At 44.6% G+C, this 18,408-nt stretch overlaps 1 protein-coding gene and 1 pseudogene across 2 annotated transcripts; one reads left to right on the plus strand and one right to left on the minus strand.

The window, feature by feature from the left end:
• Positions 1 to 361: 361 nt before the first annotated feature.
• Positions 362 to 1,184, minus strand: LOC132695402 (glutathione peroxidase 1 pseudogene; annotated as a pseudogene).
• A 3,194-nt stretch (positions 1,185 to 4,378) lies between these two features.
• On the plus strand, positions 4,379 to 13,722 carry C1S (complement C1s). 2 transcript variants are annotated; one of them, XM_060658520.3, is made up of 12 exons: positions 4,379 to 4,550; positions 5,447 to 5,613; positions 5,865 to 6,072; positions 6,204 to 6,381; positions 7,256 to 7,381; positions 7,826 to 8,025; positions 8,238 to 8,391; positions 8,831 to 8,946; positions 9,360 to 9,438; positions 9,935 to 10,063; positions 11,069 to 11,143; positions 12,474 to 13,722. In XM_060658520.3, the coding sequence occupies exons 2-12, from the start codon at positions 5,591 to 5,593 to the stop codon at positions 13,271 to 13,273; spliced, it is 2,088 nt and encodes a 695-aa protein (XP_060514503.1). In that variant the 5' UTR covers positions 4,379 to 4,550; positions 5,447 to 5,590; the 3' UTR covers positions 13,274 to 13,722. The 2 variants fall into 2 exon arrangements, with proteins under 2 accessions (XP_060514503.1, XP_060514502.1); XM_060658519.3 differs by having other exon boundaries at positions 5,502 to 5,613.
• Positions 13,723 to 18,408: the final 4,686 nt, after the last annotated feature.

Here is an 18,408-nt window from a genome sequence, read left to right on the forward strand (position 1 = left end):
TTTCCTTCCTTTCTCTTTCTTCTCTTTCTTTTTTCCTTCCTTTCTCTTTCTTCTTTCTTTCTTTCTTTCTTTCTCTTTGCCTTCCTTTCTCTTTCTTCTTTCTTTCTTTCTTTCTTTCTCTTTTCCTTCCTCTTTCTTTCTTTCTTTCTTTCTTTCTCTTTTCCTTCCTTTCTCTTTCTTCTTTCTTTCTCTTTCTTTCTTTCTTTCTTTCTTTCTTTCTTTCTTTCTTTCTTTCTCTTTTCCTTACTTTCTCTTTCTTCTTTCTTTCTTTCTTTCTTTCTTTCTTCCTTCCTTTCTCTTTCTTCTTTCTTTCTTTCTTTCTTTCTTTCTTTCTTTCTTTGTTTCTTTCTTTCTTCCTCTCTGATGACACCCGACACTATACTAGTGAGGAGCCTTGGTTTGGAGAGCGGATGCTGGGATGGACAAGAAGCGCCCATCTCAGGAGATTTTCCTGGACATCAGGTGTTCCTCCACGCAGATTTCGAGAAAACACCATCCTTGATGAAATCCCCAGAGGGCCGCGCTGTGACTGCCAAGCAGCAGGGGTAGGGGGCGCCCTAGGCACAGCAGGGCTTCGATGTCAGGCTTCATGTGGATGGTTAGAAAGCAGCAGCTGTCCCTGCGCATAGGCACACCATCTGGGCCTACCAGGAACTTCTCGAGGTTCCAGGTGACGTCGGTGGGCACACTGGAGACCAGGTGATGAACTTGGGGTGGGTCGTGCACGCAGTGGCGTTGTCACTAGGGGCAGGCAGAGCCTACCGCAGGAAGGCGAAGAAGGGGTGCGCCTGCGCGCTGTTCCCCTGGCACTTCTCAGCGTGAAGTTGGGCTCGAACCAGCTACGGCCACTGAGTGGGAAGTACTCAGGGAATTTCGGATCTCTTTGTTCTTGGCATTCTCCTGATGCACGATCTGCTTGCAAGAGAAGCGGAGCACCACAGGCCTGGGGCCCGAGGTGCGGCGGCAGCTCGTTCATCTGGGCGTAGTCCCTGACGGTTGTGCCTCAGAGCAACGCCACGTTCTCCTGTCAGCACTTGTCCCGCAGGGAACCCAGGCCCTGGGCTCCCCGCAGGCCAGCAGGCACGCAGAGGTCTACACCCAGAGCGGGGCCTCGAGTAGAGAGGCATACGGCGCGGGCTGTCAGGACAAGAATTTCTATTGTTGGAATTTCTTAATACCGTCATTTAATCCCATTGCAGAGCTCTGATAGCTGTCTTGGCTGACAAGGCTGGGTGTAATCTGGGATGGGAATGGAATAGGTGAATTTCCAACCTTGGGTGCGGAATATACTTAACGTTAATGGATTGTTCAGAATCATTTGGGGGGGCTTCTGGGGCCAGTGGTGTTGGAGGACACAAAAGGGGAGCAGTGGTTGGCCTTGGCCGAATGGAGCCCTCATTAGATTGCTGAGCCTTTTCTCCCAGGTAGTCTGCCTAGCTCATTGTATGCTTAATTGTCAAATCTAACAGGTTAAAGAAGAAAAGCCTTGGGAGTGCTGGGGGAAATATTTGTACTACCTCTGATAGATCTTTCCCGATGGAGAGAGCTCCATGATATGACTCTTGTGGCCACTCCATTCCATCACTCACAGCTCTGGGGAGATAGAGTGATTTATCTACCTGGTAAAGGCAGAAAGAATATGTGGGCATGTCCTTACCTTGGCTCTTCTTCCTCTTGGGAGTGAGCTGTCCAAGGGGAGCACGTATTCTCTATTTGAGAAGGCCTTCCCTGGACTAGCATTGTCTGTGTCTAGAAGGGTAATCCTTTTTTTTTTTTTTTTTTAAAGCTTATTTATTTTGGGGGGAGGGAGGGGCAGAGAGAGAGAGAGAATCCCAGGTGGGTTCCACACTGTCAGCGCACAGCCCAGTGTGGAACTTGAATCCACCAACCGTGAGATCACGACGTGAGCCAAAACCAAGAGTCGGATGCTTAACTGCCTGAGCCACCCAGGCTCCCCTAGAAGGGTAATTCTAACTCTGGCAGTCAGTTAGCCACTATTTGGCTTTTACGCTAGGCTACTTGCTCGATCTTGGCATTTATTGCTATTAGAGATATTACTTTGGGCTCCGTTTGCTGCTTTTGTTTTATTTCTGCATCTCTCTAGAACTTGGAATGGAAAGAGGGATGGTATTATTCAGCCCCTCAGAGACCCTAACATTGTGAATATGATAATATGATAGTTAGGATTCTGAGTAGCGCTAGTGCTTATAACCTAAAATATACTTCTCATGTTTGTGCTGCTTGGATAGCTCAGTCGATGAAGCATTTGAGTCTTGATTTCAGCCCAGGTCATGATCTCATGGTTAGCGAGATTAAGCCCCATGTTGGGCTCTGTACTGACTGTGTGGAGCCTCCCTCGAATTCTCTGTCTCCCTCTCTCTCTCTCTGCCCCTCCCTCCCTCTCTCTTTCTCAAAAATAAATAAACTTAAAACTCCACTTGAATCAATCAATCAATCAATCAATCAATCAATCAAGATAAAATGTCCTTTTCATGTTTATACCCATGTGTGTTAGTTACACTTAATACTAACACGGAAGGTTCTAAATTTGTGGTTTGTATATTAGCATTGTCACCTCAGCTGGGGTTCAGATGGCCCTGAGGATGGCGATAAGCACCATCATTTTTATGACTCCCCAGGATACTGAGCAGATTATGTAACATGTCCCCTGTCACTGTAAGAGTCCTTGGCTTGACCTCTTGCTGACTCAGGGAAGGTAGCAGGGCCCAGAGATGTCCTCACATGTGTCTTGAGATTTAGAGGGGAAAATAAAATAATCTAGTTGGATGGCAAAATTGAAAAGGAGAAGTCAAAACACGGAAGAGTAGGAGAGAGTCACTAACTTTTCTGGTGAGTGTTGAATTCAGAAGGAAAAGGGGAAGGAATCCTGAACAATTTGGTAAGATGCTCTCTTTTTCTCGCCGTGTGCTGATGCATGCTGTGAAGCAGGCTTCGGGCTCTGAACCGTCAGCACAGATCATGACCTGAGCTGAAGTTGGACGCTTAACCGACTGAGCCACCCAGGCGCCCCTCTTTCACTGTTTCATTAGAGTCTTCTGACAGCCATGTAAGGTAGGCAGAATTGATGTTATCTCTCTCTGTTTTATACTTGAAGAAGCTGAGAAGTTAGGTAATGAACCGGTCCTGGACCTGTCCTTTGATTCCAGGCCCAGTGCAATCGATTTCAAGGCACGTGGTTTCCCCCAACATTTGAATGCTCCTGAAATCAAGATTCATCTTATAATCAATGATATATCACAGTTTAACTGGCAAGTGTTTATTCCTAGTAGTGTGTAAAAGAAGGGAGCATCTTCCTTCGATAAGGTGTAGATTCACTGGAATGCAGTTACCAAATAGGGGTAGGAAGTAAAAAGGGACACAAAGAGGAGGTGAGAGATCAGGGAAGGCTTTGTGGAGGACTCGTACAGCCCCGCCTCCCTTGGTCCCTTAGCTGCAACTTTGAATTACAAAAGCCTTTTTGTGTTTGTGTGTGTGTGTGTGTGTGTGTGTTGTTGTTTGTTTGTTTGCTTGTTTTCAAGTTTGACACCAAAACCTCTTTGGTGGCAACACCTGACCTGAACCGATGTAAGGTAATTTATAACTATAAGGAATGTATAAATATAATATTTAATTATAACCAAATTATATAATTTTAGTTATTCCGCTTACTGTGAAGATCAATATGTTTAGCTGCAGAAATATTAATTTTTGATAATGGAGCATTGTCCCAGCCCCTCGAGGGGAGTGGGGGGGAGAAGGTGTTACCTAACATTGGGGCCATGTCCTGCACTGCCTTTCTAAAATCTGTAAAATTCTGAATTTTGAAACCCGTTGGGACCCAAGGGTTATGGATAAGAGACTGGACTGTATCTGAACTGGGGCTTGATTGGTGGATAGGATTTCGATGCTTGGCGGGGATTTTAGGAAGAGGAAGAGCATCATCCCACACCAGCTCGGGTCTAGGTCTAAGTCATTATCTAACCATTAAATTTGCTTTAAGGGCAGCGATGAGAGGCATTTTTGGTAAGTACTCTCCCTTAAGTCATGATTCATACACAGTTGGAGGGTTGGACCTTCTGGGTTTGGCTTTTCCCCCACCATATTAATCCCCTCCTTTTCCTACAAGTCACCTGACTTCTGTGAAAACTCTGTTAACACACCCTTTGGCTGAAAAAGAACGTTGGGCAATCGGTGGAATTTCCCTCTCCTCCTTTCTCCCTCTGGAGCCCCAGATGCAGGGACCTCAGTCCTGACCGGAGTATGCAGTTCTTGTTTCAAAAGCAGAGGGAGCTCCAAGATCAAGGCTGAGTTACCCTTTCCCTATGTCCTGGTCTCCCAGCCCCCCATTTGTTTAGATCAGGGAATTTCAGACATGCACACTGGGGTAGAGAATCATATGAACAGAACCAGGACAGGGAGGCCGGCAGAGGTTCCTGCAGAGGGAGCGTCCAGGCCCTGAGCTGCTCTCCCTGCGAGTCGGCAGGGTCGCCCAGCATGCCTGCTGGCACGAGAGAGGGGACTGACCCACTTGCTCCCATCAGCTGCTGAAGGTAAAAACCTTAAAAACGGAAGAGCAGAGCTTTGATGGAAGAAAAAAGAAAGGCAGAAAACTTCACATAGGAAGGTTGCGGGCAAAGATGGGGGGGTGCTGGAAGGAGCAGAATAAAAGAAGGCAGAAGAGAGGCAACCTATTTCTCTTAGGTTGGCCCCCCCTCCCCCCACCGCCACCCCACTACTTACCACTGTTTTTAGGGTTAGAAACATTTTTGGCAAGCCTCTTAACTTTGGAAAGAGATCTCCTCTTTTTAGTAAAGGGAAAACAAACAAACAAACAAACCCAAACCCTGGAAAATTAACATAGGAAATTGAGGGAATACCTTTCCTTCCTTTTGTGTTTCTGGTCATTCAGCTGCCCTTCTTCTCATTTCCCACCCAACCCTGTGTCAGACCACTTCTCCTAAGGTCACTGCCTTCCCCTAGTAAAAGAAGCTCTTTCCTCCATCAGTGGTCATCGGGAGCACCAAGAGAAATATGTGCGACAGTAAACATAGTAAAGAGAGCTGGCGTGAAGTGATAAGGGGGATCTTTGCCAAAAGAGGAGGGAGAAATGTCTTAGATGGATAGTCATGATGGGGAAAGACGCCTGAAAGCCTGAGTGGAAACGGGGATATTGTTTTGTGAGGGCAGGAGAGAGGCTGATAGAGAGGGGGCAGGGGTGGGGAGTAGGGGTGAAGGAGGGCAACAGGGAAGGAAGAAAATTGGGAGAAAGTGCTTATTCTTTTGGAGAAAAACTGGGAGAAGATCCTGAGAAGCAATGGGAGAAGGATTAGCTCTAGTTTTAGTCTAGAAAATGAATTGAAGTAGAACCAGGGAGGCGGGGAGAGGACAGGCCTCATGCAGTGATCAGTGTGCGGCTTTGTTTAGCTTGTGTGTTATTGTCACGAAGGTGACACTGAACCCCAGGTGACCCCACCACCAAAGAAGGTGCCTGTGTTTGTTAGACAAATATAGTCGGGCCTGCCACCCCTTTGCTCCAAAGTCCAGAGGTGCAGAGAGCCAGGACCAAGAGGCGTACCGCCGTTCACCAGGGATGAACAAATTGCCAGAGATGCGGTAAGTGATCACGAGTCTACAGAGATGTACGTACGTGGGGCTCTATTCCCTTTATCTTCTCAAGAAGACAGCTCGGCTCTGAAGCCCAGGTTTTGGTTCAGCCTAGGCCTTTTTGCTTTATTCCAACGAGATTCTCCACGTGCTCTTGCCCTCTTCCTTTCCCCTCCCTTCTGCCCATGACAAATGCTAGAGCACTTCACTAGTCTGCCAGTACCTGGGTCACCCACGTCTCCGTATGTCTTTTCTTTCAGGTGCGTCTTCTTGTTTTCCCTTTTGGCATCCGTTTACGCCGAGCCTACTATGTATGGGGAGATCCTGTCCCCTAACTATCCTCAGGCATACCCCAATGAGGTAGAGAAATCTTGGGATATAGAAGTTCCTGAAGGGTATGGGGTCCACCTCTACTTCACCCATCTGGACATAGAGCTGTCGGAGAACTGCGCATATGACTCAGTGCAGGTATATTATAATAAGCGCATAAAGGATAGGGCTGGGGGTGGTGGTGGAATGTTCTATTCCCTCTGTCCCCTTTTCTGACCTCCATGCCAAAATATTACCCTTTCTCAGCTTCCTTTTGATTCTTCTCTTAGATAATGTCAGGAGACTTTGAAGAAGGGAAACTCTGTGGGCAGAGGACCAGCAAGAGTCCCAACTCTCCCATCGTGGAAGAGTTCCAAATCCCGTACCATAAACTCCGGGTGATCTTTAAGTCAGACTTCTCCAATGAAGAACGTTTCACTGGGTTTGCTGCCTACTATGTCGCTGTAGGTAAGGCTCACCCCTCTTTATGTGCCTCATGGGTCCAGCTAAAAGATTAGAAGCAGAACAAACAGCAATTCAGCAAGTAAGGATCCTGTTTGTAACTCTTAAGAGGTGTTGACTTGATTTGGGTCTGTCTTTCCAGGAATTGCCTTTGTGAAATTCAAACACGTGGTATCTTAGGGGTGATGATGATAATGGTAAAAATAGGTAATAAATAGTGATTTATTGAGAACCACTATAAACTGGGATTTTAAAACCCAGGAATTTTAAAATCCAGGAATTTTACCTATATTAACTTAAGCTTCACCTCAACTCTTCAAGGTGGGTATTATGATCTCCACTTAAAGATAAGGAAAGAGAAGACTAGGAAAGTTAAGTAACTTGCCAAGAATCACACGAAGAATGCATGGTATTCAAACCCATCCAATGGCAAACAAACCTTCAAATTCTGGGTGCTTCTGTACCTAACTCCAGGTTAAAGTGAAGTTAGAACATCTCATAAGGCTGAACTGTTGTTTAGATTTAACGCAAGTGCCCAAATCCTATAAAGTGATAAGTGTACTAATTGCTCCTCCCTGAAGTAGACATTTCATCATGTTGAGCCTATAGAGTGTTGTCCCTGGAGCCGAAATGCTCTGTGAGAAAGGCCAATGGTCGCTGGCATTGAGAGCTCCCTTATAGCTGTGCAATGGCAGGGCACAACTCTCGAATCATATTGCAGGAGAGTAACACAGAATAATACCATCCTGAAAGGTGATTCCCTCATTTATTTAAGTAACAGGCTGTTCCTACCCTTTCTCACCCTTGTAGGGTTGGGTTTAAACTCATTCTTCCTTCTAAGTCTCTGTCCTTGACCTCAGTCTTTCTCTGCTTTTTCTAGATGTAAACGAGTGCACAGACTTTGCCAATGCCCCTTGTAGCCACTTCTGCAACAACTTCATGGGTGGTTATTACTGCTCCTGCCCTCCAGAATACTTCCTCCATGATGATATGAAGAATTGTGGAGGTGAGCTTGGCATCAAGAGGGGTGCATGTTCCCTGGGGTTTGGAATGGTTTGAGGCTTCAGTTAGATCTTTGTTGGCCTTTCTAATTTTGACTAGCCTCAGCCTTGCTTTGGCACCTATCTTTAGTTACCCATAAGCTGTGGAGGAGCCCCAAGAGTGGAGGAAGACAAGCCTACAGGGTCAAGTTAATGAATTGGAGAGGAGAAATAGATGCCTGTAAAGAGTCTACCTGGGGCTGTTCATATCCATGAAAGGCTTTATCATATGCAATGTGATGGAAACTGAGTAGGCATTGGGTATCTCTACTGATTTGCATGGGGTATGTAATTGTGGCATGGGGGCTCCAGTTAGGGATGGTAAGTTCATGAGAAGAGTCACAGAATGGAGCAGGAACTCCTTTCCTTGATCTTATATTTGATTGCCCTTTTCTCTGTTTCTCCCATAGTCAATTGCAGTGGGGATGTATTCACGGCACTGATTGGGGAGATCACAAGTCCCAATTATCCCAATCCATACCCAGAGAATTCAAGGTGTGAATATCAGGTCCTCTTGGAGGAGGGATACCAAGTGGTCGTGACTGTGCGGAGAGAAGATTTTGATGTGGAACCAGCTGATTCAGGGGGCCATTGCCCTGATAGTTTAGTTGTGAGTGATGAATGATTAGTTTTCCTCCCAACTCACACAGATCAATTTCTCCCCAAAGACAAATTGTCTTTCCTTCTGCCCCTTCTTTTCTTCTTCTCCTTCTTATTTTATGTTACTTTTATTACTTTCTTTACTTCTGTCCCCTCCATTTTACCTACCTGTATCTTTTAGTTCTTTCTCTCTTCTGATTTCACCATTTTGTTTCTTTTCAGTTTGTTGCAAGAGACAAGAAATTTGGTCCTTACTGTGGTAATGGATTCCCTGGGCCACTAAATATTGAAACCAGGAGCAATGCTCTTAATATCATCTTCCAAACTGACCAAACAGAGCAAAAAAGGGGCTGGAAACTTCGTTACCATGGAGATCGTGAGTAACCTATAAGTTGGTCTTTGGTGCTACCAAAGTCCCCGGACAATGTAAAATCCAAACAGGTGGATTGTTGTATGGATAGTTCACCTGAGATACGTCACTTCTTCAGCAAGATCTAAACCTGTCAGTGGTCATTAGAAATGCCTGGACCTCTAGGAATCCTTCAACTGGGCTTGTGGGTGCAGATGACGTGGAGTGGTTAGTATGTACAACGTGGGGTGGTTTGTTAGTATGTACTAACACAGCTGGGAGGATGAAACTGCCTTAATGACTCTTTTTGGAGTAGGTAAGGCCATATTGTTTTAGACATCTGCATTGGAATGTTAAGCATCAGAACTAAGGATGACTGAATGATTTTAGAAAGTGTGAAGGTGATGTAAATGGAATAGAGATTCTCCAACTATTTGGTAATTTGATTCCCCCTGTTCTTTCCAAGCAATCCCTTGTCCCAAAGACGTCACTGACAATTCTGTTTGGGAGCCTGAGAAAGCAAAATATGTGTTCAAAGATGTGGTGAGGATAACCTGCCTGGAAGGGTTTGAAGTCGTACAGGTAAAGTACAAACTTAGGGGCTTCTCCCTAATCTCTAAGTCAGGATGAGCATACTGGAATTATCTAATGGTTTATTGAATGTCCTTGTTTGAGCAAGGTATAACCCCTTTTCCATAAACAGAATACTGCAGGATCTTTAGTCCTTCCTTGTAAGTCATGGAGCTCCTTGGCCAGATTGACATTCTCCTTCTGCTTTCAGTCTTCTTGAGGAAGGGATTCTGATATGTTGGGACAAAGTTGTCTTTTAGCCTCCACTCCTGGGTGCTTTGGGTCATTCTGCTAAGATAAGATGTCCCCAAACTTCTTATGGTCAGGACTCCTCATTGATCCAAGGCCAGAGATAGATTCCATTCTTGATTTTGGGTTCTCATATCTCTCCTTATAAATTAATGGTGATGTGTATTATTCTCCAGGGAAGTGTTGGCTCGAGATCTTTCTATTCTACTTGTCAAAGTGATGGAAAGTGGAGTAATTCCAAACTGAAATGTCAACGTATGTATCTCTTTAAAATGGGACTTTTTTTTTTTTTTTTTTTTTTCCTTTCCAAGGGAATTGAAAGATGGGTTCATCAAGATTCAAATTCATGTTTTCCTCTTAGGCTTGTGAGAGAGTGGGTTGGATTTTTTGAAGAGAAGCCAGCCAATTAATTGCCAGCCCAGTTCTGGTCCTAGACTGGCCAGATTAGCAGGCTTCTTTCAAAGAAAGAGGCTGTGGGGTTGGTAGACTTAGTAGCACCAATGAGGTCCATTCCTGGCTTCTGCAGGGGCCTCCACCAACCACTGAGAAGCTACAACTCCTTATAGCTTTCAAGGGGCTATCTGATTTGGCAGGACTCAGTGATCTGGGGAGATTCAGCCCAGGTGTCCTTATGGATGTGCGGGTGGGGAAGGAGTGAGGAACATGGCTTGGAGGATGGAACTGGCTCCAATGACTCCTTCTGGAAGGAAGTGGCTTTCCTGACCATCGCTCTCCTGCCTTCCTCTGATAGCTGTGGACTGTGGAATTCCTGAACCCATTCAGCATGGTACAGTCGAAGATCCAGAAGATACTTTATTTGGTTCTGTCATTCGCTATTCTTGTGAGGAGCCATATTACTACATGGAAAATGAAGAAAGTGGTAGGTTTCTTTGACTAGGGAAAAGAGAAAGAGTGAGAGTTGGAGAGTGAATAGCGCACTCTTTCTGGGTTGGAGAGAATTTGGAGAGAAATGAAGGAGATGGGATGGACTTTATTTATTCTCTTGGCTTGGTCTAGTGATGCAGTTTTCCTATGGGGATATAGGATCATCTGTAGAGAATCAAAGAGGTCACCTAGCTCGGTTTCACAACTGTGGCAGGAATTCCCCCTATGATATCCATATTCATGTGGTTATCCAGCTTTTGGCCAATTATTTAATGTAGAACCTACGGGAGTAATGCTTCCAGTGTCAAGTCACCATACCAAATGACTGCTTAAAAAAAAAAATGTATATATATATACACACACACACACACACACATTATATATATATACACACACGTATATGTATATACATACATATATGTAAATATATATATATATATTTAATGTTTATGTATTTATTTATTTTGAAAGAGGGAGAGCACAGCAGGGGAGGGGCAGAGAGAGAGAAAGGGAGAGAGAGAATTTGAAGCAGGCTCTGCATTGTCAGTGCAGCGCCTGATGAGGGGCTCACACTCATGAACTGTGAGATCATGACCTGAGCCAAAATCAAGAGTCAGATGCTCAACCGACTGAGCCACCCAGGTGCCCCCAAATGCCTGGCTTTCTTGATGGAGGGGACTTGGCAGTACTAGATGAAAGATGGGTTAAGACATAATATGTACCACTTTGTTGCTTTTAATTGAATTTATTTTCCCACTGGAAGCATTTTTCCAATCTCTACCGTAACCCTCTTTCTGCTTTGGGGACTCTTCCTTTCCCTCCTTTGGCAGAATAGAGGACAGAAGGATTGTTTCGAGGGTGTTCTCAACATTCTGTTCTAGTTGATTTGATTCGATTCCCTCCTCAAACGCCAGAGTTGCGGAGGCTCTGAATGGAAGGGGGGGATGGAAGAGAGAAGATGTGGTGGTGAGTGTGTCCTGTGTCCCTTGTGCTATTCCAGGGGAGTATCACTGTGCTGGCAACGGGAGCTGGGTGAATGAGTTGCTGGGCACCGAGCTGCCAAAATGTGTTCCAGGTAATCAGGGCTCAGGGTTGGGGAGAGACCACAGACATAGGTGGAGGTGAGGGGGCCCACTCTCTGAAAGTAGCTGCAGTCTTTTTGGGAAAGGACTTAACACTCTGGGTCTAGCCCAGGGAGGTGGAGATAACACTGGGCTGTGGGCCCGCCAGGGCCTTGGGGAATTCCTCCACCGCCCTGACTCAGGCCAACTGACAGGAAATAGAAAATCAGCCAGTGACAGTTGGTGGCAGAGGGAGGGCCAGTTAGATTCGGTAAAGTAGATGCAATAAGGGGATAAAGAATTGCTAAAAACAGGGCCCGAAAATTGAGAGTGAGGATTCCACATGCAGAAACAAGACCAGCTAAATAGCTCAGTTATTATGTAAAAGTCTATATGGCAACACGGTATAGAGGAATAAAAGAAAGGAAGAATTGCAGACAGATCAGAGTTGAATAGAAGAAGGCTTTCAGGCAAAGCCAGAACAATACTGATGATCCTGTAGTAACAACAGTGTTATTGAGAGCTAGGGACTGAGCTAATTAATCGCATTTATTATCTCATTCCAGGCCTTGCAACAACCCTTTGAGGTGTTACTAGTTCCGTTTCAGAGATGAGTGAACTGAATACAAGGTCACAGAGTTAGTAACAGGCAGCAGTAGACTTTGAACCCAGGTCTGTCTGAGTCCAAAGCCTGATATTATGCTCAACTCAGAGTCCACTCAGGCTGACTACTGAGGGATTTAGGTAAACTGACTTGGTCTGGAATAAAATTCAGTGGTAGTTGCATTCGGTAATGGCAAAATATTCAGGCCTGGAATCAATGGAGAATTGAAATGAGTGATGAAAGAAGAGAACCCTCTCTTTGCCCTACCTCCATGGATTACTAGGAGGGCCTCGGCTGCAGTTAGGACTTCGGTACAGAAGGCGATAAGCATTTGGTCTGGGCGTCAGAAAGAGGTAGAACGCTTGCCTCCTCCATCATCTGTATGAGGAAAGAATTTCCCAGCACTGCCTCCAGTTGGGCCGCTGTCCCCATGTGCTGAACCTAGGATGAAGTGTACCTCTAGAGGGCTGTTTTCATAGTGTGAGGCACTAGCTCATTTGGACTCCTCAGTTTACACACCAGACTCTCTCCCACGAGCCTGCCTGGCTTTGGAAAAGTGAGATGTTTGGTGATTACATTCAGGATGAGTCAGATACTCAGATGGTTGACCAAATGGAGGGTTGGCCCTATTGTGCTAGAGAATTGTGAAGCCCGGCAAGTTTTTGAGTAGTTGGAGGATCTGTAGGAGGCCAATAATTTATTTCTTATTCCCTCTCCACCTTGTTCTTGTTCTTTCCTAGTCTGTGGTGTTCCCAGTAAGCCCTTTGTAGGAAGACAGAGGATATTTGGAGGATCTGTTGCAGATATTCAAAATTTCCCCTGGCAAGTCTTCTTTTCAGACCCACGGGCTGGTGGGGCTCTCATCGATGAGTACTGGGTGCTGACAGCCGCCCACGTCGTGGAGAGAAACCATAACCCAGGAATGTACGTTGGGTCCACCTCAGTACTCCGCTCAGATCTGACAAAAACCAAGATGCTTACTGCTGAGCGTGTGATTATTCATCCGGGTTGGGAATTGTTGGATGACCCAGAGTCACGGAAGAATTTTGACAATGACATTGCACTTGTGCAGCTGAAAGAGCCCGTGAAAATGGGACCCACTGTCTCCCCTATCTGCCTGCCAGGTACCTCCTCAGAATACAATCCCTCAGTGGGAGACCTGGGACTGATCTCAGGCTGGGGCCGAACGGAGAAAAAAGATCATGTGCGCCAGCTCAGAGGAGCAAAGTTACCCATTGCTCCCTTAGAAAGGTGCCGGGAGGTGAAAGGGGAAAGTCTTAAACTGGATATAAATGCCTTCGTTTTCACTAATAACATGATCTGTGCTGGAGGACAGAAGGGTGTTGATAGCTGTGAAGGGGACAGTGGCGGAGCTTTTGCTGTACAGATCCCCAGTGTAGAGACCCCCAAATTCTATGTAGCTGGTCTGGTGTCCTGGGGCCCTCAGTGTGGAACCTATGGAATCTACACACGAGTAAAGAACTACATTGACTGGATAAAGAAGACAATGCAGGAAAATAGTCCCCCCAGTGTGGACTAATCCATACATACACCACCAGCTTCTTCAAGGGCTATGACCAATCCATTTGCTTTCTGTTCCTCTCAATATTCCCACGATTTCACTATGACTGAAAAAAGACCTGGGAGTGTGATTTAAATAGAACTTGATTGTTGGGGTACTTGGCTGGCAGGAGTGTTTGAACATTACACTGTGCTGGCCATTCGGTGTGGTCTGAATCTGGGGGGGTCCTCTCCCTTGAATCCCAACTATGGATAACAACACGAGAAGGATGCTCCTATCTCACGCTATTCCCTAGTGAGTCCCCTCTCCCCCCTCCTGATGATTGCCTGGCGTTACGGTTCTGATTGTGAAATTTATTGTTGGGCATACCCTTGATTTTTTGTTTCCCCTTTACCGTTTGAAGTTCCACTTACCTTATCATACTCAGTGTCTACTATCTACTTGTAATAAATCATGTTTGAAACTCAGTTTTGGCTGACTTGACTTATTCCACATCAGGACCTCAGTCCCAGAGAAGGGTGAGGAAAGGGCTGTTGTGTCATGGAAATTCAGTCATCTAGTAGCTAATATTTAATTGTCATGAAAAGGCAATTCAGATTTTCTTCTCTCTTCCAATTGAGATTTATTGGATATTGTGGGTCAGCACGAATGTCATCAGTACAAGGTACCATAAGGTGCGTTTGAAATTTAAAAAAAAAAAAAATTTTTTTTAACGTTTTATTTATTTTTGAGACAGAGAGAGACAGAGCATGAACGGGGGAGGGGCAGAGAGAGAGGGAGACACAGAATCAGAAGCAGGCTCCAGGCTCTGAGCCATCAGCCCAGAGCCTGACGCGGGGCTCGAACTCACGGACCGCGAGATCGTGACCTGAGCTGAAGTCGGACGCTCAACCGACTGAGCCACCCAGGCGCCCCTGAAATTTATGAAACAAACCTGAACCTCATGCAGAAGTCCACAAACGACAGTTAGAATTGGCTGTTTAAGATCTTTAAGTATAAAATTTTGAGGTATGAATTATTTGTGTCTCTGAAAATTAATTTTCCTTTAATACTCATTTGTATAATACAATATTTTTTGGCATAATACAATATTATGGCTTAATAAAGAAGAAAAGAAGAAATTGAACACGCTCTTATCTGCTTTCCTCCTGGATTTGATCAGTTGTCAGTCAGGCAACAATGCCTTCTCTGGATTAAACTCTGTGCCATGACATTATAGCTGAAAATTCTGGTGAGGATGGATGAACCCAAAGCCTCTCCCTCCTATTCTTTTACAAGGGAGTGGAAATTAAAAACAAAAACAGAAACAACACAACCTTCCTCCTCCCCACAAGATGGATTAGGAATGAAAAACAACCACACAATTGAGACTAGTATTTTTTTTTTTTAATGTTTATTTGTTTTTGAGTGATACAGAGACAGATTGCGAGTGGGGGAGGGGCAGAGAGCGAGGGAGACAAAGAATCTGAAGTGGACTCAGAGCCCTGAGCCGTCAGCACGGAGCCCGACACGGGGCTCGAACCCACAAACCGTGAGATCATGACCTGAGCCCAAGTCGGACACCTAACCGACTGAGCCACCCAGGCACCCCTGAGACTAGTATTTTTAAAACTGTGGACAGGAGGCCTGTCTTAGGGTGGCAGTTGCCCTAACTGGGTGTCTTATGAAAGCCACAGACTGCGAGTAAGAGTAGGAGTTCAGGAAGACTCTGGTCTGTTTGATGGGACGTGAGGTTTTTAGGAGACCAGTTTTTTGGTTTTGTTTTTACACAAAAAGTGTGTGTGTGTGTGTGTGTGTGTGTGTGTGTGTGTGTGTGTGTTTTACACAAAAGGTGTGTATTTGGGGCCCATCAAGAAAGGACTTTCGTTTTTCATAGACCAAAAGGGCTAAATTCAACAGCTGACCTTAGACTGGAGGTTAACACATGTTGAAGTAGCCAGAATTGTGACTGAAGGTCTGAAGAATCAAAGGAGAAATAATTGAAATAATAGGGGAAAACAGGTAGCCTGGAATCCAACAAATAACAGACAAAGAAAGTCCATCCAGGCCAGAATCATCAGTCTATTTGGGTTTTTCCCTTGCTAATGAGCTGGGGTATTCCTTCATTGCCTCATCTGGGCGGAATTCCCTCATTGTTGCTGCCTTATGCAGTAGGATGGTTATGGTTTTTGCATGGTTCACTTTACTACAAGATCATTACTTCGGGTGTATGGCAGAGAGGGGTTCTAAATGCATCATCCTCAGAGACTTTAGAGCCAGGAAGGACTCGTCACCAAGGCCTAGAGAATCATGCACTGTGATTTAAAGGGTATCAATCAGACTGCCTCACATGTCACTTGGGAATGATATATGTCTGCTTCACCTGAAACTCAGGAAAAGACAACTTAAAGAAAGGTTTTTTTTTTTTTTTAATTTTGTTGGGAGACAGAGAGAGACAGAGTGTGAGTGGGGGAGGGGCAGAGAGAGAGGGAGACACAGAATCCGAAGCAGGTTCCGGGCTCTGAGCTGTCAGCACAGAGACTGATGCGGGGCTGGAGCCCACAAACTGTGAGATCATGACCTGAGCCAAAGTCAGATGCTTCACCGACTGAGCCACACAGGAGCCCCAGGAAAAGACAACTTTTTAAAAGGTCAGGGGCGCCTGGGTGGCTCAGTTGGTTGAGCGTCCAACTTCGGCTCAGGTCATGATCTCACAGTTCGTGGGTTCGAGCCCCGCATCAGGCTCTGTGCTGACAGCTCAGAGCCCGGAGCCTGCTTCTGATTCTGTGTCTCCCTCTCTCTCTGCCCCTCCCCCACTCACACTCTGTCTCTCTCTCCTTCAAAAATAAATAAACATTAAAAAAATTAAAAAAAATAAAAGCAGGTCAATGGTCACACTTTGGTCAGAAGAAAATGGACTGGTGGATCAGTTTCTAACGCCAGGGAGAATAGAAGGTGCCCAGAGTCCAAGAGGACTTGATGGAAGGAACCTAGTTGAAACCGGGCTAGCCCAGAAGGTGCTCGTGGAATTTTGAGACCTTCTAAATTTGCTTTTAGTATGATTCCTAGAATCAGCAGTTTCTTCTGTGGAGATGTGACTTTATACTTCCCGCATACCTGGTTTTTTTTAAACTAAAAATACGAGAAAACTATTTTTTCAACTTTATTGAGGTATAATTGACAAAATTGTAAAATATTTAAGGTATACAATGTGATGATTTCATATACATGTATGCTGTGAAAGGTCCCCCCCACCCCCGTCACATTAATTAATTCATCGCCTCACATATTTACCCTTATAAATATTTTTTGGGGGGTGAGAACACTTTAAGTTCTACTCTCTTAGCACATTTTAATTATACAGTATAGTGTTACCAGCTATAGTCACCATGTTATACATTAGAATCTCAGACTTTATTCATCTTATAACTGAAAGCTTTTACCTTTTTCCAAACTCTCCCTCTTTCCCCTACACCTCACCCCTGGCGACCACTTTTCTTTTTTTTTTTTCTTTAACGTTTTTTAATTTTTTTTCTTTTTTATTTTTGAGACAGAGAGAGACAGAGCATGAACGGGGGAGGGACAGAGAGAGAGGGAGACACAGAATGGGAAGCAGGCTCCAGGCTCTGAGCCATCAGCCCAGAGCCCGACACGGGGCTCGAACTCACAGACCGCGAGATCATGACCTGAGCCCAAGTTGGACGCTCAACCGACTGAGCCACCCAGGCGCCCCCCTGGCGACCACTTTTCTATTCTGTTTCTATGAGTTTGACTTAATTAATTAATTAATTAATTTTTTTAAGATTCCACATATAAGCCATACCATGCAGTATTTGCCTTTCTCTGTCTGGCTTATTTCACTTAGCATAATGCCCTCCAGATTTGTCCATGTTGTCACAAATGACAGGATTTCCTTTTCCTAAAAAGCTGAATAATATTCCATTGTATGTAATAGACACCATATTTTCTTGATCCATTCATCTCTTGACACTTAGGTTGTTCCATATCTTGGTTATTGTGATTAATGCTGCAAAGAACATTGAAGTACAGACATCTCTTTGAGATAATAGTTTGGTTTCTCTTGAATATATATCCTGAGGAGGGATTGCTGGATCATATGTATTTTTATTTTTTATTTGTTAAAAAATATGTTTATTTTTAAGTAATTTCTACACCCATGTTGAGCTCGAACTTACCACTCCGAGATCGAGAAATGCACTGTCTACTGACTGAGTCAGGCATGCACCCCCGTATTTTTATTTTTAATTCCCTGAGAAATCTCCATACTGTTTTCCATGGTGACTGTAGCAGTTTACATTCTCAACAACAGTGTACAAGTGTTCCCTTTTCTCCACATCTTTGCCAGCATGTTATCTTTTTTTTTTTTTTTAAATAGCTATCCTAATAGATGTGAGGTGATATTTAATTGTGGTTTTGATTTGCATCTCCCTGATGATTAGTGACACCGAGCACTTTTTAATGCACCTGTTGGTCATTGGTATGTCTTCTGAAAAATGTCTATTCAGGTCCTTTTCCCATTTTAAAATTGAGTTATTTCCCTTTTTGCCACTGAGTTGTAGTTGTTCTTGTGCTTTTGGGATATTAACCCCTTATTGGATATGTGGTTTGCAAATACTTTCTTCCATTCTATCGTTTTCTTTTTAATTTTATTGATGGATTCTTTTCCTGAGCAGAAGATTTTTAGTTTGGTGTAGTCCTCCTTGCTTATTTTTGCTTTTGTTGCCTTTGCTTTTGGTGTCAAGTAAAAAAAGTCATTGCCAAGACCAATGTCAAAGAGCTAACCTTCTATGTTTTCTTCTAGGTGGTTTATGGTTTTAGGTCTCATGTTTAAGTCCTTAGTATTAAAGACTTTTTTTTCAGTTAATTTTGGTGTATGGTGTAAGATAATGGTCTAGTTTTTAAAAAAAAAATTTTTTTTTTAACATTTATTTTGAGACAGAGAGAGACAGAGCATGAATAGGGGAGGGTCAGAGAGAGAGGGAGACACAGAATCTGAAACAGGCTCCAGGCTCTGAGCTGTCAGCACAGAGCCCGACGCGGGGCTCCAACTCATGGACCGTGAGATCATGACCTAAGCCGAAGTTGGACGCCCAACCGACTGGGCCACCCAGGCGCCCCGATAATGGTCTAGTTTTATTGTTTTGCGTATGGCA

This window comes from Panthera onca, chromosome B4 (assembly GCF_046562875.1).
Source record: "Panthera onca isolate mPanOnc1 chromosome B4, mPanOnc1 haplotype 2, whole genome shotgun sequence".
NCBI classification, from domain to species: Eukaryota; Metazoa; Chordata; class Mammalia; order Carnivora; family Felidae; genus Panthera; species Panthera onca.

Excerpts from the sequence above, each read along its gene's own strand:
- C1S (XM_060658520.3), top strand. The coding sequence starts at position 5,591 with ATGAACAAATTGCCAGAGATGCG. Across the intron at positions 5,614-5,864 it reads AACAAATTGCCAGAGATGCG|GTGCGTCTTCTTGTTTTCCC; the intron begins GTAAGTGATCAC and ends CTTTTCTTTCAG. Across the intron at positions 6,073-6,203 it reads GCGCATATGACTCAGTGCAG|ATAATGTCAGGAGACTTTGA; the intron begins GTATATTATAAT and ends TTCTTCTCTTAG.